General features: G+C 38.4%; 1 protein-coding gene across 3 annotated transcripts; it reads right to left on the reverse strand.

The window, feature by feature from the left end:
* Positions 1–5,649: 5,649 nt before the first annotated feature.
* ENPP4 (ectonucleotide pyrophosphatase/phosphodiesterase 4) lies at positions 5,650–20,212 on the reverse strand. Of its 3 annotated transcripts, none has more exons than XM_058554221.1 (4): positions 20,098–20,212; positions 12,259–13,117; positions 11,192–11,362; positions 5,650–9,158 (listed from the first exon to the last, which is right to left on the reverse strand). In XM_058554221.1, exons 2-4 carry the CDS (start codon positions 13,082–13,084, stop codon positions 8,797–8,799), a joined length of 1,359 nt encoding a protein of 452 aa, XP_058410204.1. In that variant the 5' UTR covers positions 13,085–13,117; positions 20,098–20,212; the 3' UTR covers positions 5,650–8,796. The 3 variants fall into 3 exon arrangements, with proteins under 3 accessions (XP_058410204.1, XP_058410202.1, XP_058410203.1); XM_058554219.1 differs by having other exon boundaries at positions 5,650–9,161; positions 20,098–20,211; XM_058554220.1 differs by lacking the exon at positions 20,098–20,212 and adding an exon at positions 20,018–20,081 and having other exon boundaries at positions 5,650–9,161.
* Positions 20,213–21,247: the final 1,035 nt, after the last annotated feature.

Consider the following 21,247-nt stretch of genomic DNA (forward strand, 5'->3'; position numbering starts at 1 on the left):
ACACAAGTGCCAAGTGTGATCTCATGGGTACCCAATGTTGTAGGGTCTGGGCCAGGAGGAAAGAGGCTAAGCATCATCAGGATGCATCTGTGGGAAGTTGGTCTAAGCCAGGATGAAACTGGAGTAAAAGGTAGGCTGAGGGGATTTGCGGTGGTACATAAGAGATGTCTAATACACCACACCTGTATGGATTCTTCACTTTAACAAAGGTCATCAATTGTGTTCATCTATTTGTCCCTTGTGTCAACACCATACAATCTTAATTCTTACAACATTATGATATCTTGACTTCTGATAAAATGACTCCTATCGTTTTATTTTTCTTCAAGATAATCTTGCCCCTTTGCATTTCTACATAAATTTGAGTCAGCTAATACAATTCCATAAAAAATAAAACCCTGCTGGGGGCCGGCCCGGTGGCGCAAGCGGTTAAGTGCGCGCGCTCCGCTGCGGCGGCCCGGGGTTCGCTGGTTCGGATCCCGGGCGCGCACCGACGCACTGCTTGGTAAGCCATGCTGTGGCGGCGTCCCATATAAAGTGGAGGAAGATAGGCACAGATGTTAGCCCAGGGCCGTCTTCCTCAGCAAAAAAAGAGGAGGATTGGCGGATGTTAGCTCAGGGCTGATCTCCTCACAAAAAAAAAAATAAATAAAAAAAAATAAAACCCTGCTGGAATGGCTTGGATGCAATGATCAATTTGAGGAGAATTGCCATCTTTACAATATTGAATTGTCTTACCTATAAACATGATATAGCCTTCTGTTATTTTGATCTTTCTTAATTCCTCTCAATGTTATAATTTCCTGTGCAAAAATTCTGTCTGTATTTTGTTAGACTGAGATATTTCATGCTTGTTGATACCAATGTAAATGATACCAGTTTTAAATTTTCAGTTTTCTGCTGATATATAGAAATACAATTGATTTTTATATATTGACCTTATATCCAGCATTTTTCTTAAGCTCCATTCTAGTTTATCTGATTCCTTTGGATTTTCTTTGTATGCAATCATGTCATCTGTGGATATGACAGTTTTATTATTTTTCAAATCTTATATTCTTTTTCTTGCCTTATTACACTTGCTAGGACATCTAGTACAATGTTAAATAGAAGTGATGAGAGTGGACATCCTTGCCTTGTCCTGATTTTAGGAGAAAAACATTTAGTATTTCACTGTTCAGTCTATTAGCTGTAGGTTTGTGGCATGCATTCATTCATTCATTCATTTCATTCATTCTCATTCATCAGCTTGAAGTTTCCTTCTCTTTCAAATTTGGTGAGTTATTTTGTTTTGAATAATAAATAGGTGTTGAATTTTGCCAAAGGCTTTTTCCACATTTATTAACATGATCATGTTTTCCTTTTTTTTTATCCTATTAATATGGAGGATAACACTGATTTTCAAATATCAAACTGATGTTGCACTCCTAGGACAGATTCCACTTGTTTATGTGTATTATCCTTTTGAAATACTGCTGAGTTCAATTAGATAATATTTTGTTATGGAATTTTTGTTCATAAGGATATGGGTCTATCCATAGAGATTTTCTTTTAATATCTTTGTGAGATTTTGGCACCAGTGTTATACTTGCCCCATAAAACCGATTAGCATGTGTTCTGTTTTTCCTCTATTTTCTGTAACAGTTTGTGTAAAATCATTTCTTCCTTAAATGTGTGATAGAACTAATCAGTGAAATGACCTGAACTTGGAGTTTTCTTTGTGGGGATTTTTTTTTGGTGAGGAAGATTGGCCCTGAGCTAACACCTGTTGTCAATCTTCCTCTTTTTGCTGGAGGAAGATTGTCGCTGAGCTAACATCTGTGCTAATCTTCCTCTATTTTGTATGTGGGATGCCACCAAAACATGGCTTGAGTGGTGTGTAGGTCCGTGCCCGGGATCTAAACCTGTGAACCCGGGGCTGCCAAAGCAGTGCACACAAACTTAATCACTATGCCACTGGGCCAGCCCCTGTGGGGATCTTTTTGATAACAAATTGATTTTTGTGTTAGATATAAGGCTATTAAGATTTTCTATTTGATTTTGTATCAGTTTTGATGTATTTTTCAAGGAATTTGTCCATTTTATCTAAATTGTCAAATGTATTGGCATGATATTCCCTTAATATCCTTTTGATATATATAGGATCTATATATATCATAGGATCTATAGGATCCAAAGGATCTATAGGATCATTTATTACTGATATTGCTAATTTGTGCTATCTCCCTTTTTTCTTACTCAATCTGCTTAGGGGTTTATCAATTTTACCAATATTTTTAAAAAATTTGGCTTTATTAATTTTCTCTATTTGTCTTTTCTATTTCATTCTAATCATTCTGATTTTATCTTTATTATTTCCTTCCTTCCACTCACTATAGATTATTCTCTTCATCTCTCACTAGCTTCCTAAAGTGGAAGCTTAAATCATCGATTTTTAACCTTTCTTCCTCTCAAAGACAGGCATTTAAGCCTATAAATTTCCCTCTAAGTACTGCTTTGGCTGCATACTACAGAATTTGGTATTATAAGTTCATTATCATTCAGTCAATATATTTTCTCATTTGCCTTATGATTTCTATTTAGAAGTATATTGTTTAATTTTCAAATATTTAAGGTTTTTCTAGATATTATTGGTATTGAATCTAATTTAATTCCATTGTGATCAGAAAACATACTTTGTAAGATTGCAATCCTTGGAGATTATTTACTGAGACTTGTTTTATGGTCCTGCACATGATCTATCTTAGTGATAATTCCATGTGCACTTGAAAAGAATATATCTTCTGCAGTTTGGGGCTGTAATCTCTAAATGTCATTTAGGTAGTATAGTTGATACCATCACTCAGGTCTTCTGTATCATTAACTGTTTTTTTTTTTCACCTTGGTCTAGTTGTTATATCAACTACTTAAGAGAGGAGTAGTAAATTCTTCAATTATGTTTATGGATTCTCTTTCTTTCTTTAGTTCTGTCACTTTTCGATTCATGAACTTTTAAGCTCTGTTTTTAGGTATGAACACTTAGAATTGTTGTCTTCCTGATATATTGGTCTACCTATGAAAATTCTTGTCTTGAAGACTACTTCATCTGATATTAATATAGGTACTCCAGCTTTCTGATGGTTAGTTTGCATGGTGTATCATTTTCTGTCCTTTTGTTTTCAATTTGCCTTTATATTTAAAGTGTCTCTCTTGTAGACTACATATAGCTAGACCTTGCTTTTTCATCCAAGCTGACAGTTTCTGCCATTTAATTGGAATGTTCAGTCTATTTACATTTCACTATTGATGTGGTTGGATCTGATTTTCTATTTTGCTTTTTTTCCCACCCTCATTTGAGAGTGGTTTATAGTTTTCTTTTTTTGGTGCTATCTTTACCAGGTTTGATATCAATGTTTTAGTCACCTCATAATGTATTTCTTTTTCTAAAACACTAGTTTTACGAGGCAAATATAACATGAATAATCAAATCTGATAAAGAGGCACTAAAAAAATTTTTGTCTTTTGTGAATGATACTTTTTTGTACAAGTTTATTCCCAATCTTTAATACAGAAATTGGTTTGTTTTGGGCCGGCCCCGTGGCTTACCGGTTAAGCGAGTGTGCTCCGCTGCTGGCGGCCCAGGTTCGGATCCCAGGCACGCACCGATACACTGCTTCTCCGGCCATGCTGGGGCCGAGTCCCACCTACAGCAACTAGAAGGACGTGCAGCTATGACATACAACTATCTACTGGGGCTTTGGGGTAAAAATAAATAAATAAAATTATATATAAAAAAAAAGAAATTGGTTTGTTTTGATTTTCTTTCTCTACTGGAATCAATTTTGCTCAATATTTTTCCTAGGAAATTATACATTTCATCTGTACTTTCAAACTTATTTGTGCCAAATAGTGTAAAATAGGCTCTTATGATTTTTAAGTGTTCTGATTTTTGCCTTTCTTACATGTTTTCTCTCTTTCCACTCCACCTACCCCCCCACCTTTTTGATTAGATTAGCTTCTCAGCCTCTCAGCTGCCTCTTCCAGAATTCACAGATGCCATTAGGTGCTCACTTTTATAGGTTTCTTCCTTCTGAATCTTGGCCTCTTGATTCTTCACTTTCTTGGTAATCCCTCAATGCCTTAGCAAAGATCTTTTTATATTTTGTCCAGATTTTCTAGCCCTCAGCAAGAGGGTTAGTTTGAATTACATACTCTACCATTTTACTGGAAATGGAACTCCTATGTGTCATTTTATGATTTAAAAATAAAAAAGCCTTCGAGAAATTTTGTGTAAAACACATATTCACTCTCTTCAGTGGACAATTCAAACAATATGTAAGTCATAGTACTGGCTGGGGTCTGACCTAAAGGAACACTTTTAGAGAATGTGTATTTTGGGGTTGTCTAGAATTATTCTGGGGTTAAGTTCTATTGATCCTTTCCACCACGCCTGTCTAAGCAAGTGAAGTTAAGCGTGGTAGATACAGAAAGAATGATGATTGGGTCACTGGCAGTTCAGATCTTTAACACAGGGGGGAGGTCTGAACTGGAGACATACTGTAAATCATCATTATGAGCTGTCAGTGGATAAGCTCACTAGATTCAGTTTATTGATGGTGGAAACCAGATTTCAGAAGTCAGGGAGGTAGAAGGTATGTGAAAAGGTAGAAGGCCTGCACAGCGGTTTGCCTTGCTCTTTGGTAAGACTGCCTTTGCCAGATAATTTTGGCTATGCCACATAAGTCACAAGACCTAGCAGTTTCAACACCAACCACCTGCACACACACATACTTTAGGATACAGAACTATATATAATCATGTTATAATTAGCATTTGTGTGTGTGACAGGACCCCAGGACTCAACAGGTTCATTTGGATTCTTACACGTTCTCTGAAACAATGGTTGTGGGGGTGTGTGTGTGTGTATATGTGTGTGTGTTGGGGTAGGCGGGAAGACTGTAATGCTACCCAAGCACAGGCACCAAAGGGGCTGCGGGTGGGGGAAAAAGGTGAATCTGGCATCCAAACTTCAGGAAGCACAGGGCCTGGAAGATGGTTCTGGATCCAAGGATCTCAGCAGCAAGAGTTAAACCAGGAGTAGACATAAGCAATTTGTTGGTATCAAGTTTGACCACTTTTGAAATGCTAAAGACGTCTCTCTCAGAGTAAAGAAAGTGCCTTTTATCCTTTTGTTTTCCCACAGTTCCTAGCAGTGTTCACTGAATGTAAAAATAGGAAATGAATTAATCACTGCTCTACTAGAGAAAACTTCGTTGAATCTACACTCAATTAGACAAGACATTACATACTTATGGCTACATGTAAAACAAAATTTGAATACTATAATCCCCTCACCACTAGTGTTTTGTAATCAACCTTTTCAAACTTCTTCCCTTCTACAGTAAGCCAATAAATTATAGTTCTGGAAGCTCTACAAAATTTATCTTGGCTCTCTTTCTAGTGATGTCCTTATGCTGGATTGTATACTTATACAGTGTTTTAAAAATTTGGTTATATGTTATACACTTAATCCTGGTTTAAAAAAAATCTGTAATGAACACCTACATAGATTTTTGCAGTATTACTAAGTCATGCCAACATCTATCACAGTGTGTATATTCTGCAAGAAGGTGACAAATTAAAAAAGCATCAACGACACTGCATTGTATATTTAATAATTACAGTAAAAATGTTTTGGTAGATTTTATTCACATAAAATTTTTTCATCATAAGCAAAGTTGTTAACCATGAATTCAAACAGTATAGTCAAAATATATTTAACTTAAGGCACTACATACAAATGTCTTTAAAGCACACTCATGTCATTTTATTTACACACTATTTAAAGAACTGACAATAAATACACACTTTCCATCTCATGTTTGTCCTTCATTTGTAGCTTTACATATACACAATGAAGTAAAACCCTCCAAATAAAAAGAATTAAATGTAATCATCTTTAAAGCTTACCAAATATGGGCAAGAGAGAGAGACAGCCAAGAAAAATGCACAGGCATTTTTAATCCTTTAATGTTACAAAAATTTATCCTTAAATTCTTACACCAAGCTTAATGGAACAATAACACAAAGCCTATAGTACAGAGCATTGAAATCATTTTTATTCTACTGCTGTTTACCAGAAGAACTCACACATTAATAACAGCAGCAGGACTATCCCTATGTTATAAGTAAAAATGTCCTTATTCTGAATTCACTCACTGACTTAACAAAAAACATTGAATAAAAAGTTTTCCTATTACCTTTGAGTATTGGTGTCATAAACAGTTAAATGTTTCCAGAGCCATATACTGTCTACCACCCAGACAACATAGCAGCATACTAGTCAACTACTTAACAAAATATGCACCAAAACCTTAATGTAAAAGGCTAGCTGGCTTCATTCAAAGGCTTCTCAGTGTACTAGAGGAGGCTTGGCTCTACAGGGATGATTTTTTAAAGATACAAATGAATTAACACAAAATTCAATATAATAATATATAAACATCTTTGATTAAATAAATACTGTACTTCTCCCATCAACATATACATTAAAAATTTACAATTCTCATTAGAGTTAATATTTTGAGAATGGAATGAAAGCCCAGACAAACAGGTAAACGTCTTTTGTTCAAAGGGTTAAAACACTGACCAGGCTTCCCTTCCTATTCCACCCTATACAAACTCCACTCACAGGCTGGATGCCACGTATAGATTTCTGAAACTCACAACCAGCGATCGAGCTAACGCACTCACTAAGACAACACCATTGCAAGGACCAAGCTCTGACTCAACTAGTATAAGGTATCCTGCTATATTGTCTTAGACACTCCAAAAAATGTCCACTGTTTTAAAGGTGACTATTCTATTCCTTTTGTTTTTGTTTTTAAATGAAGTAGAAAGAAATTTTTCTATTATTTCCTTCAGAGCAACTATTAACCTTTAGGTTAACTTTTATGCGAGGAAAAAAAATCAGAAATTTGTCAAAAAGCAAAATTAGTCCTATTGGTTTTATTTCACTTATTACGCTATTCTTTAAAACAGTCAATTTATGACCAATAGCATGGACTATTTATGCAGGGTGTGGAAATGCTTCTCAAGAACCCCAAATACAACAGGCACTAAATACCAGGGTCAGGAAATCGGCAGTGACCAAATAGGGTGAATGGTACGTTTGATGACTGGCACCACTGTTCCTTACTATTAGTTAAATAACATTTAACAGGACTGCATATTTACTGTAGATTATTTTGTATCTGCAAAACAGTTACCTAGTTTATTTTATATTGTCAACACTTTAAAGATCACACTATTAATTGCTTGCCTCAGGTCCTGATAAATGGTTCTTGAGCCCCATTTTTCCTCTAAGATACAATCTAGTCTGCGGCAACTCAGGTTCATCACATTAAGTTTGATTACTAGAAGGTACCACCTAGCAAAGGTAGGGTGACAGTTCTTCACAACAAATCCTTAGGTCTGAACACATATGTTTAAAAAAATATGAGCAGAGTGATTATTTCTATGAACCAAATACTGGAGAAAAAGAGGCAGCACCCAGGCTACCGAATATTAACAGAATGCTCCAAGTTTATTCTGCCACTTAATACATGAATAACATAAAAGATCAAAAGATACTAAATTCCATTTTAAATTTAACTACTCTATTGCCTGTAAGGCATAAAAGTCCCAACAGTAAATACAAAAATCTCTCTTCCTCATTCCGACCCAATCAAAACCAGATATGTATTCAGGTAATAAATTTTTCTGCAACACCTTTGGTTACAATAAACAACACGAGAAAGTTAAAAATGGTAACAAAAATTACTGAATTTTTAAAAATTATGATTTTAACTTGTGAGTCAGAAGAAAATAAATATGAAGTGCAAATACAACCTTTCCTGAGAGCCGTGTTCAATGTGAATGGGGAATCCTGCCTACAGTCCAGTCCACCTCTGACTTCCTCCTATAAGTCGCGTCAAGTCTGCACACACACGCATGCACAACTAAATAACTTACACAAAGTCATTAAGCACAGAGAAAAGTACTTTTCTCTCTTTTCTTAATTTCTTATTAGCAATAATCTTCAAAACATAAGACTTTTGAAACTTCAACAGCTTAAGGGTCTTAAGAAAGACACAATGGTGAAGACTCAAGCTTTGTATCACATGGTCTTTGTTTTTTATAATAGCTTTTCTTAAAATAATTTGTTCATATGCTAGATCTTTTCAGCCTGGTTAATACATTTTATTAACCATCACAGAGAATTTCCTACCTCCAGGGTTTACTTGGGATACAAACTCTATTTTTTCTTTTTTGTGAGGAAGACCAGCCCTGAGCTAACATCCAATGCCAATCCTCCTTTTTTGCCCAAACTCTATTAAAGGTAAATATAAAAATATAGGAAACTTTCCCTCCCTGATAGGCAAAATCCACTAATTGCATAAAGATTTCTATTGTTTCACTTACAAATATAAAAATTTATTAGAAAAGCATGCCTACTAAATTTTGGTATATTTTATCTGAAGATGTGTCAAATCTTCATTGCAGAAAGAAAAAAAGGCAGAGGCAGTATTTTTCTTAAAAAACATTTCTAGTCAGAGAAATAGTTGGTGTTAACTAATGATTTACTAGCAATTTTTACTATGGTCAGAGTTTTTTCTATTAGCTAATGCACCAAAACAAAACAAAATAATTTTAGCATGCTGGGTCTAAGTTCTTTGTCTTCCAAAGTATACTTTTCCATAGTTATAACACCATTCCTTGGGTGTACCCTTAGTTCTGTGACTAACCAAAGACATTTTGTATAAACCTCAGCACATGTTACCCAATTAAAGGATCATCATCATCTTCTTGTAGCTGAAGTCGGGAAAACGTATGGGGTACAGCGAGTCTATTCTGCATGATTATTATGAGGCACGTTAGAGTGGTTAAGACCAAGAGTGCACCAATAACAATTCCAATGGCTTCTGGGAGGTTAATGCACCACTGGTCAACTAACAAACACTTAGTATGACCAAAGGTTCCATTATTGGGATGTGGCTTTAATCCCAGGATATGGCACATCATTGGATAAATATCCACAATGTGAATTGTGCTGTGTTTGTAGCCTTTGTGAAATGCAGGGCCGTGGGCAGCTAGAAACGGATGCATACTAGGCAAAGAATTATCATAACCATGGTCACCTACTGAAAAAGAAGAAAATGATGTTAGTAAATAAGATCAGTCTTTCTATTAAAAAATAATTTGCTTCTAGTGTAAATATACTAGATTCTTGCCAGTGTAATTCTCACCCATTTAAATTCTGATTAGTTAGACCAGATAGGGGCCAGAAATAAAATTTTCTTCAACTCAACCTTGTCCCCTTACTTCACACACACACCCCTTTTCCCAATTGGTCATAGCTTCAGGCTTTAAAACTATTTCTCAACGTGATATACTTACCTTTCAGTCCTAGCCCCACTTATTTCACCTGTCAACCTCCAGCACTGTTTGCAAAAGCCCACTGCAAACAGCACCAGTGATAAAAAGAGTGGTCGGGCTGAGAGTCCTGAACAACTGGGGAGAGGAGAAGTGAGGGAAACCAGTGAACAGGGAAGAAGGGAACCTCTGGCCTCACCTATGTCTATTGCTCCTGTGATAAGAAACAGAATTATGTAATCCACTACTGGTTTATGGACAGTTAATGAACACCTCAACATCTGGAAGGCCAGGTAATTGAGAATGTTACAGAAGGGATTCTGGCATTGAATGTGAAGTCTAACCAGATGACTCCAACTTGTAACTCCAGTAAAAGTATAACTCAAAGAAAAACGTGATGGCCCCTGATAAAACTCCAATACCAGATTCTCAATTTTTAGCTTTATTTTAACAAGCATTGCCTTTTAATGTACACCCGTTGCATTTAATCAGCTCCCACTTTCATATGAAGTGCAGGTGACTGAGTGATGAGTCTATCAACGTTTGTTACATTATTCTTTAATTGCATGTTTGAAATATTTCATAATAAAAATAATGCAAGTGATCAATAAAAAGCAGAACATAACATTATATATAGGTATTATGATTTCAATAATGTAAAAATCTGCAAGTATATGTAATAGAAAAAAAATAAGGAGAGAGAAAATTCCCACAATTAACATTTGTCTGTACCTCTATATTGAGGAATTACGGATAGTTTTTTGTTCTCTTTTCTAAACTTTTCAGTATTTTCCAAGTTTTCAACAATGAACATATAACATAAATAGAGGTAATATATAAATTCTTCATCTTATCCTTGCCTGATATTTCTGAATTGCTATAGATCAGGGATCTGCAGACTACAGTCTCCGGCCACATTCAGCTCTCCACCTGTTTTTATAAGCAAAGTTTCGTTGGAACCCCTATGTCAGTTTGTTTAGATATTGTCCATGGCTGCCTCCCCCACTATAAAGGCAGAATGGAGTAGTTGAGACAGAGTCTAACTGGCCCACAAAGCCTAAAATATTTACTATCTGGCCTTTTATAGAAAAAGTTTTCTGACTCCTGCTATAGACTACAAAATCAGATTTTTAAAGAAAATGTTCGGATTGAATTTAACATATGGATAAATAAGCTTCAGTTCAGGGAAGACCTGTAACTCTCCCCTCTGCATTTTCTTAGTTTTAGGCGAGATACAACTCTCTCTGTATTTAGGAGATGCAATTATTTTATTTACTTGGTAGATTTTTGTTTACTTTCTGGTTATTGCCCAGTGTTCTAAATAGCCGCAGCTTTCAGGTAAAATTGGGAAAGGCTTAGGGTTACTTGGACAAATTTTTTTAACATCCCAAAATAAAAAGGAATTTGAACTAGCTAATCTCTCCCCTTTTACTTTGTTTCTTTATTTCTCTCTCTTTTATTTTCTTTGTTTCTTTACTTCTCTCTCATTTTCTACAGATCAAGAGAACCAATTTGAAAGTTACTGGCAGTTATTGCAGTTTTGATAAGAAAGTAACACTACACCTTCACGCTTCAAGTCATCCAACCTTCTAATCTAAGAGTGAAATTGTGGTCACTGTAAATTGCTACTGAATGAAAACCTGAAAATGGAATGAAGACCTGAGAATTATCCAGTTGAAAACTGAACTAATTATACTGTGTCAACATCTCTAAGTCAAAGCATGCTGTTAACAAAACAATGTCACAATGTGTGACTTAGCTCTAGGATACCACAGAAATATCCTACATAAATACTCACGTTTTGGTAATGATTTATTTTGCACAATTGTCCAGCCTTCATCAGCAACCAAAATAATAGGCTGAATTCGATCATTATGTTGGTAATGAAATCTAGCAGGAATCTCTTCTTTGAGGTAAACATTCATGTGAGGGTGACATTTTTTCAGCTTGTTATAAACCTCAGTTCTATCTGGAAGAAGAAGGAAATAGCAAAGGAAAAAAGTCATGGTTGACTGATAAGGAAAAAAATATATCTAACTAGAATAACTGGATACAAATCCTGAACAATGTCATCTACTAAATCACTTTTAATTCTTAAAAAAAAAAAAACCAGAGCAATAATAATTATGTGACAGTGTTGGGGACCGATACACACACACACCTTTCCAAGCATTCACATATCTCTTTCCATTTTGACCATCCCTGGTGGACTTTTACACAACACGGACAATTTTCAAGTCTAGCTTCCTAAGTAAATATAAACTAATTACATATTACTACTAATTCTAGGATCAGTAGACAAAAGGTGTATCTCACACAAAAATCCAAGATGTTTTTCAAGGCTAAAAATTTCCTTTTTTGGGGCCAGCCCAGTGGCATAGTGGTTAAGTTCGCGCTCTGCTTCGGCGTCCCAGAGTTCACAAGTTTGGACCCCGGGCGCAGATCTACACACCGCTTATCAAGCCATGCTGTGGCAGGAGTCCCGCATATAAAATAGAGGGAGATGGGCACAGCTGTTAGCCCAGGGCCAATCTTCCTCCGGAAAAAGACGGGGATTGGCAATGGATGTTAGCTGAGGGCTAATCTTCCTCACCAAAAAAAAAAAAAAAAAATTTCGTTTTTACATTAGTGTGAATAATTAAGAAATATACCAAAAAGCAAAGAAATAATCACTCTGAATCTAAACCTTAAGCTAATTGCTTAAAAACTTGTAAATTAGGGGGAAAAGCACATAATCCAACTCTGAGTAAGTGTACAAGCATATGGTGCTGAACCACTAAAAGCCAGAGCTTCGTTCTTTTATAAAACCCTCCCTCCTCAATCAATTGCCCCATTCAAATATCCCTCAGCTAAAAGTTTACTTACTTATTTTGGGAAGTATGGCAGCAACTGGGGTCCAATCTATAAGAGTGTAGTCTGAACGACTGATGCAGGAATCCAAGTTTATCAGTCTGTCCTGAGAACACTGGGTCATGCCATGATCACTTGTAATGATGACATTAAGATTTTCCCACAGTCCTGACATCTTGAGTTTGTGGACGAGGTCACCGATAAGGTCATCTATTTCTTTCAACACTCTGTGCATGTTTTCTTTATCTTCGGGTCCATATTTGTGGCCACTTGCATCTGGTTCTTCCCAATAGAGTGTTGCAAAGGTGACCGGTGGGTTCGCATTGCTCAGCCACGTGGTAACGTTATTTAGTCTCTCCTCAAATGACACCGAGGAGCTATAATTCATAAAGTAGCAAGGTGTGGTATTGTGAATGGGCACATCGGTACCAGGCCACATAGCAGCAGCACTTGATCTGTTTCCCTGAAGCTGATTGGTCACCCAAATAGGTACTGCCTCATTCCACCAAAAAGGATCCTTGTCATCAAAGTCAGAAAAATGTTTCTTGGTCATCACATCATACATAGAATTAGCCACAATGCCATGGCTTTCTTCATACAAGCCTGTCACAATACTGTAGTGGTTTGGAAACGTCTTTGTGATAAAAACATTTTTAACGTGCTCTACCAAGACACCTTCTTTGATAAAATTCTGGAGATGTGGAAATTCATAGTTCTGTAGATAGTCGGCTCTGAAGCCATCAAAGGATACCAGTAGTAACTTGGGTGGCAAATTATAGGAAGAGTTACCTCTACAACCAGGTATAAGTCCAGAAAATAAAAGTATTACTAATAACTTCATAATGAATGTGTTGCAGGACAGCAATCAGGGTTCCTAAAACATAAAAACAGAATTCATAAGTACTAAGGCTACTTGATTTGGATTAGGTTTCAAAAGTTTAGCCATCGGGAGAAGAGAACCAACATTTGCTATAAACTTTTTATATACCAGCTTTACCAACATCAACTTAAAAATTAAATAATGCCATTTACTGAAAAATAACTAAATGAAGCTAAAATTGGAAAAAATAAAAATTGCCTCTACTTGTCCAGTTTCCTAGTCATATACGTCCTGCCCCATCCTTCATGCTCTGAAGCGGAAAGGGAACATTCTTATCCTCCACATAAATACTCCTGTTCGGCTGCCTTGCTTGTCTGCCGCAGCAGCAATTATTTAAAGGCTTAATAAGAACAGATGAAGAAATAAAAATGACTCTTTTCCACAAAACAGAAATAACACCAAGCTTTCAGAGGCTCTAGAGAGGGAGATTATTTTTCTAGTCTAATGACTGGTACTCGATAGCTCCTTTTAACCCACAGAAATAGGTGGTGGAAATTCTACCGTATTGGCTCATCACCAGTTCTTGTTGAAAAATATTGGCGTAAGAAAGGGGAATGGGAAATAAATATTATTTGAGAGAAAGGTCCCACCTCAATCTGTACCTGCCCAATATTCATATGAGGCTGACAAACAGACAAAGCCTACAGGGACGTGGATGTCAAGTCATTACCCACAACAAAGTCATTACCCACAACAAAATTACTCGCCAGAGTACTACTAGCAACAGCCTAAAACTCAAAGGACTTACCTTCCAAAGAAATCCAACAGCTGTTGAAATGAATTTCATCACCACATCTCTCTTAAACTTCCCCTTTACTCTCAAAGACACAACTATCCTACCTAATACCCCAGGCTCAGAGCTCTCCCTGATTTTTCGTTCTTTTTTAACAATCCACTGATTACAAAAACAGCATTCCCCTAATAAACCTCCCTGCCTTCAGTCTCTATCTTCTTTGGTCCCTAAGAAAATAGGATACGTGATTTATGTAGACTGATTCACTGCAGATGGGCACATCGCTTCCATTCTAACAGGAGAGAAGGAGCAAAGGAGAAAGCTAACAGGTTTGAGGGCTGGAGGTGAAGGGAGCTGCATTCTTTGTGTTGCAAGAGGTAGGGTCAATCATTGAGAAGGAGGAGGGTAGCAAAAGGTTCAGAGGGTTGAGGAACACAGAGAATGTCTGAAATGGCCAATGTGGGGAAGGCGAGAGAGCACAAGCAAACAGTAGGGTTGGTGGTCAGTGTTGACAGCAGATGCCATGAATTTCCCGAGTGACACTGTTGATTGGCTTTCTCTAGCAATTCAGTGGCCCCGGCACGGCCATGAATGAAACAGGCAGCTGATCCTACCTGGGCTTGCGACTCTGCCAGAAACTGAAGTATGACTACGGAAGTTGAAGATGCTGTAAAAGAGTGGTTGAAATCTGAGCTGCGGCATCTACCTGAAACTGATACAGAGGCAAGAAACAGAGAGGTTTTGAGACTAGAGGTTCTGATGAAGTCAAAGAACAGGTGTTTTAAAATAACTTTCAGTGAGAGCGGCATGGATATGGGGTTGCGGTCAGAGTGAGGTGAGTGAATTACTTCAGAGTAAGAAGCCCTGAGGTATGGCCACGGGGGTGTGCGCCTAGAGGTCCCAGGTGTAAGCAGCAGCGAGCTAACTGATAGGACAATGACAATGACGTTCAGGAATTATGTATTGTGTGTTGTTCTTTCTCCCAACTAGACTGCAATTACTTGAAGGCAGAGACTTGCTTCCTTTCAAACATGCCACCTAGATCATCTGGGTAGGTATAATCATTCAAAAACTTACTGATTGAAGCTGTGACTCTCTGAAAACCAGGGACTTAAAATTTTGAAAACCAAAGGCACAGAATCTTGTTTGTGAGGATCTTTGGATCTGGAAAATCTCTACCATTCTAACCTGAGATGGGCTGCCTTCTGAGTGTGGTGCATGGATCATCTGTTGCTGGTGCCATCCAAGAAACCAAAAACAGTACGGAATAACCAAATATTTGTTTCTGATAACAGAGTAGACTAAAACAGTAAATAAGTAGCACAGTATCTTTAATATACTCATAAATCTATTTAAAAAAAAATTTCTTTATTTACCGCCCTGCCTCTGTCCTGAATAACCAGTCTACATTCCCAACCAATCCCACAGCAAAAACTGTTCTGCTGGCAAGTCAAATCTGATACATGTCAAACAACGCATTCTTTGCACCTCCAAATGTCTCCCTTTCTTTAGTTCCCAAATCCTTTAAAACAGCCTCACCATTCTCTCAGGCACACAGAGAGGTCCTGAGGACACCATCAGTTGCCAGCCTAGTCAATTCTATCTTCGTATCAGCTACTATGGCATAGTAGACATAAGACTCACTGAGGGGGGCTTGTTAAACGTGCAGCTGTCTAGTCTCTCCACTTAGGAAATTCTGATTCAGTCAGTCTAGAGAAGAGGCCGGGAGCCTGCATTTTCTACAGCTATTTATTCTTTTCCATCTCCATCGCTGCCATACTTCTTGAAGTCCTCCATACCTCCTGTCCAGAGCACATCTGTCTCTTAACTGATCTTCCAACCTTGATCACCTTCCCCCTTCTCACCCAATATCTGCTTCCAATTTCATCTTCCTGGGCAAAGCTCTGTTCATGACACTTCCCCAATGAAAAAAAAATGTTCAAAGAATCCCCCTGCCTATATAAAAATCCCACCAAACACCTCAGCCCGGCATTCAAGCTCTCCCATTATCCAGGCCCAACCCACACGCAAATTACTATGAAATAGTTACAGAAATAATGGCCAACCTTGATTTCCATTTACCATACTTCACTATCACTATCTGTCTGAAATGTATTACAAAGATACGTAGAAGACAATAACCATTTATCTAGGTGACCTACAGGTGACCCGTAACAACTCTTCAGGAACAGTCTGTGTTTCCAAAACATCCTAAAGTTATTTCCTACACATGAAGTCTTACCCAAACACTCTTTTAGGTCATTTAAAAAAAATCATTCAATAAATACCTAATATAACTAAGTCTATAACATAACAATTTATGTATGTCATTTATCAGAATACAAGAGCTTTATACTTTTCAAATATATAATACTCAAAATAGGGGCATAAATAATCAAAATAATGAATCAGGCTGTCATTTTGGAAGAACAAAGACAAGCTTGAATGAACTTTGTTCTACAACGCCAAAACTTCCTTGTAATGCTGCGCTTGAGATCCATACACTATAAAGTATTGTTTTTAAAACTAAGCCCTTCAAGGAATTACTACGAATGGAATATCACAGTATGTCTAAAAGTTTTCCAACAGAGTTACCTCTAAGAGCAGAGGCGTGCCAAGACAATTCAACAAATGGTGCCAGGACAATTGGATATCCACATGCAAAAGAATTACTTTGGACCCCTCATCTCATTCCATACACAAAAATTAACTCAAAATGGATCACAGACCAAAATTAGAGCTAAAACTATAAAACTCTTAAAAGAAAATATAGGAGTAAATCTTCATGACCTTGGGTTAGGTGAAGTCTTTTTAGATACAGCACCAAAAGCACGAGTGACCAAAAAAAAAAGAAACAAATTGAACTTAATCGAAATAAAAAACTTTTGTGTTTCAAAGGCTATCATGAAGAAAGAGAAACAACCCACAGAATGGGAGAAAATACCTGCAAATCATATATCTGATAAGGGATTTACATCTAGAATATACAAAGAACTGTAACAACTCAATAATAAAAAGTCAAATTCAATTAAAAAATGAGTGAAGGATCTGAAAAAACATTTCTTCAGAGATACACAGATGGCAAACAAGCACATGAAAAGGTGTTCAACATCATTACCCTCAGGGAAATGCAAATAGAAACCACAATGAGACACCACTTCACACCCACGAGGATGGATATAATCAAAAAGATAGATAACAAGCAATGGCGAAGATATGAAGAAACTGGACCTTTTATACACTGCTGGTGGGAATGTAAAATGGTGCAGTTGGAAAACATTCTGGCAGTTCTTCAAAAGTTTAACAGTTACCATATAACCCAGCAATTCTAATACTAGGTATACGCCCAAGAGAAATTAAAACATATGTCCATGGTAAAACTTGTATACAAATGTTCATAGCAGCATTATTACTAAGAACCAAGAAGAGGAAACAACTCAAATATCCATCAAATGATAAATGGATAAACAAAATGTGTTATATCCATACAATGGAATATTATTTGGCAATAAAAAGGAATGAAGTACTAATATATGCTACAACTTGGCTAACCCTTGAAACATTATGCTAAGTGAAATAAGGCAGTCACAAAAGATCCTTATTGTATGATTCTATTTAGACGAAATGCCTAGAATATGCAAACCTACAGAGATTAAAGTACATTAGTAGTTGCCTAGGGCAAGTAGTTAGGGAGAAATGAGAAGTCAATGCCAATGGGTATGAGGTTTCTTTTTGGGGCGATGAAAATGTTCTCAAATTGATTGTGGTGATGGTTGTACAGCACCATAAAATTGTACGCTTTAAATGAGTGAACTGAAGAGTAAGTGAATTATATCTCAATAAAAATACATTAAAAAAAAGAGTGGAGGGAAATGAAATTTTAATCTTACAAGCATCTGAAGTGCCCTGCCACAAGACAGGAAACATCTTTGATTTCTCATTTTACCTCAAAAAGTATGTGAAATTGGCACTCCATAATAGACTTGGGTGTTTTAATGTGAAAATATTTTATGCCACTTCCCATATGCAAAACAACAAACAAAAACCCATGTCTGCTCCTCTCTCTCACAAAATACACACAAATCAAAATCTTTCTTCCCCAAATCTTGAGTGGAAAGGATGCTCAAGGTACAAGTATTATAGTTAAAGTGGGAAGATTATCAAGTGGAAAGATTATAGGCTCTGAAATCAGAAGGATCCTAGAACTTGAGCTCACACTTAGTAGAGGGGCGATCTTGGGCAGATCTAACTTCTCTCAGTTTCAGTTTCTTTGTGTGTACTGCAAAATGGGGATGCACACAGTGTTATAGAACAGGCCCTCAAATTTAGTTTCCTTTTATCCATTCTAGTTACAAAGCTGTTACGTTAGGAAAAAGTCTGTACTATGACGGGCAGAACGAAATTATGGTGAAACTATAAAATAACTAGAAATAATTTAGTCTAATCCCTTCTTTTTACATATGATAAAGCTTAAGTTTGGTGACTGGGCAAGCTCAGAAAGCAATTATTCACTTTACTGTGCTCTTGTTAATTTCATGTCCTCAACAAGGTTACAAGCCCAGTCACAGCAAGTTAACAAGTCTAGTAATAATCTCCAAACTATTAACATTACTTTTCCTGCCAGAACATCTTTCTTTAGCAGTGCCTGTATCTATGTCTACCACATTCCGTTTCATTCTAACAGGGAGTGTTAAGTGATAAAACACCAGCGAGAAGTTCTCAAGTAGTTTTCAAGGAATGAAAATCACTTATTGTTATATTACAAAACATCAGGAGAATTCTGTAATTTTTCAAAACAAAAAAATATCATAGGGAAACAAAGCAGACTCATCTGGACTATACCCTAATATCCCAACCCAGCAACCAGAAGTAGTAAACAGTCTTCTTCAATTCAGGGGACAAAACACTCTACCTCATGGGGGATGACATTCTTAATGTATAGAATGCAGGTCAGGCAATTCTCACTGGCATTCTTAGCCCGTGTGAAGTTGGGCGAGTGCAACAGTTACAGGATATGGTGAAAGATATTTGTCATCATTAGCATCCCATCTGCTCCGTAACACAAAAACTTTATTGTAAGCACTTCACAAATATTATTTGTAATGAAACTTGTATACAGCTTTAAAATAGCATTATTGTCTATGCACATAGATGACTTAGGTGGTTTCCTTTAGATTATTATTATTTTTTTTTCTATAAGTTATTTTCTTAACATTGTAAGGAAAAAAATATAACTACTCTCTAAAAGACTTTCTTGGTCTTAAAAATTTTAGGATTCTAAATTACTCTCCAATTTTCCAGCACACACAAAACCGTCTAGCAAGTGTCTTCAAAACGGCTATACTTACCTTACTTTTTACATAGTAAAATAACCCCCCTATGTACTCCTTGTATTTTCATCAAAATTTCTCCCAAATTATATTTTGTAGCTAATTTAAAAGCAAGGAAGAGATATTTTATTTATATTAAACGAAAGTCCTTAAAATGGCCTGGAACAACCTCTGGAAAAAAAGGTGGAAGAAAAGAAAACCAGAATATTGAAACCAAGCAGTTGACTTCCTACAGTACTTGGCACGTTTTCAGGCTGAGGTCCACCAGACCGCCTGGTGGGTAAGCAAAACCGTTCTGGAGTCATTTCTGGTTTAAGCCCGAATCCGCCTGTCACCAGCTGTACAAACTCGGACCTGTCACTTCCCTTCTCTGAGCCCGACTCCTCATCTGCACAACGGGACGCTGTTATCTCCCAGGGTGGTTGTGCGGAGGAAAGGAAGCGCTGTTTGTCAAGGGCTCACTTAACGCGGGGTCCACCCTATACAAAGCACTGAAAGGTTATCTTTATGGCTTGGTTTGCTAGGAAATTCGTTTTTAAATTTGGTTATATAATTACCATAAACTCAGATTCCGGCAGACACGTGTCGATGCCTTCGACCGCGTTCCTTTCACATCTAACGCCCGTCTCCCCTCGGGCTCCCCTCGCCCCCCTCGCCCCTCCGCTCCCCTCTACCCCTTCACCCCGCAGCCCCCCATCCGAACCCACCGGCGTCACTCCCTTCCTTTGCCCACGCCGCCCCCTCCCCCTCGGCCATCCCCCTACCCTCGGGGGCCCACGCCAGCGCCCCGGGGCGGTGCGTGTGTGTTGGGAAGGGGGTGTTTCTCACCACCTGCATCGTCAAAGCCCCTGTGGACTGAGCAGGAGGGGCCCCTCCCTCCAGAACGCCGGGCGCGCGAGGCTCACACTCACCCGCCGCCGCCGCCGCCGCTCCTTCCCAGCGCGCAGAGCCCGGCGCCCGCGGGGCCTGGGGGCGAGGGAGACCTGAGGGCACAGGGGCGGGGCACGGTGCTTCCTGCGGCGCCTGCGCAATAGCGGGCGCCCCCGCCGCCCGGGCACCGGCGCTGCGCGGGGCGCGCCCGGGTGTGCGCAGCTGCCCGGCCCGCGGCTGCGGTACAGGCTTCCAGCCGGCGGGGACCCTGCGGCCGGCGGCGTCTGAGACATGTCCTCGGATTGGATGCCGGAGTCGCGTTAAATGTAACTCCCTTTCCGATTGGTTAGATTCAGGTACCGCCTGGAGACAGCCGCCTTGGTGGGGTCAAATTGGATCTAGAAGAGGTTGGTGCCTCTCTCCTGCCACGCCCCTGTAATGCTGTCCCAGGGCTGGGTGCCCTTCAGGGGACCCGAAACCGCGTGAGTCCCGGAAAGGCCCCTCATTGCCAAGCCCGTGGCCTGCTGTCACTCCCAGTTCGCCCTTAGTTAAATGTGCGCTTGGCGGCCTAGGTGTCCGCAGGAAAAAACGACTGTGGCTGCCCCAGGGCCCAGCAAAAGTGTGGAGCAGCTTCAGGCAGTTCCAGTGAGTTGGGATAACTACAGTGTGGTTCTACCAAAGCAGTATGTGCTGTCTTAACTGGAGAAGGGAGCACCTTTACACGCGAGGTTGAGTGCTGGGCAGTTTACAGATAAGGTTACGGTAAACAGAAACACAGCCCTTGCAATAGGGAACTAGTAATGGGCACTTCTTTTGACAGGTGCATGTGGGAGTGTGCTCCCCGCCTTTAATTGGAAACTTAGCCAAACAGTCAAATGTAACTTTAAACTACTAGTAGAAAAAGAAATTACCAAACAGAAGTAGATTTATTTAACACTTGGGTTATCCAGGCATACCTGGCAAAGAGAGGCTAGTATCTTTTTTGTCTTTGTATCTGCAGTACCAAACACAGAACCTGGCATAGAAGAAGTACTCACTAAATGATTATTGAATTTAGTGGAAAGTTTTAAGGTGCTGTGGGTTCATTGTCCCCCCCACCCCCGCCTCATTAAAATGCAAGCTCCAAGAGGACATTTTCTTTCCTGTTCACCACTGTAGCTCCAACAGGTGCTTAAAAACATACAATTAAAT

This window comes from Diceros bicornis, chromosome 14 (assembly GCF_020826845.1).
Source record: "Diceros bicornis minor isolate mBicDic1 chromosome 14, mDicBic1.mat.cur, whole genome shotgun sequence".
Classification (NCBI taxonomy): domain Eukaryota; kingdom Metazoa; phylum Chordata; class Mammalia; order Perissodactyla; family Rhinocerotidae; genus Diceros; species Diceros bicornis.

Coding starts and splice junctions, on each gene's coding strand:
- ENPP4 (XM_058554219.1), bottom strand. CDS start 13,084: ATGAAGTTATTAGTAATACTTTTATTTTCTGGACTTATACCTGGTTGT. Junction 11,363..12,258: donor TGCCATACTTCCCAAAATAA/GTAAGTAAACTT, acceptor TTCTTCTTCCAG/ATAGAACTGAGGTTTATAAC. Junction 9,162..11,191: donor AAATAAATCATTACCAAAAC/GTGAGTATTTAT, acceptor CTTCTTTTTCAG/TAGGTGACCATGGTTATGAT.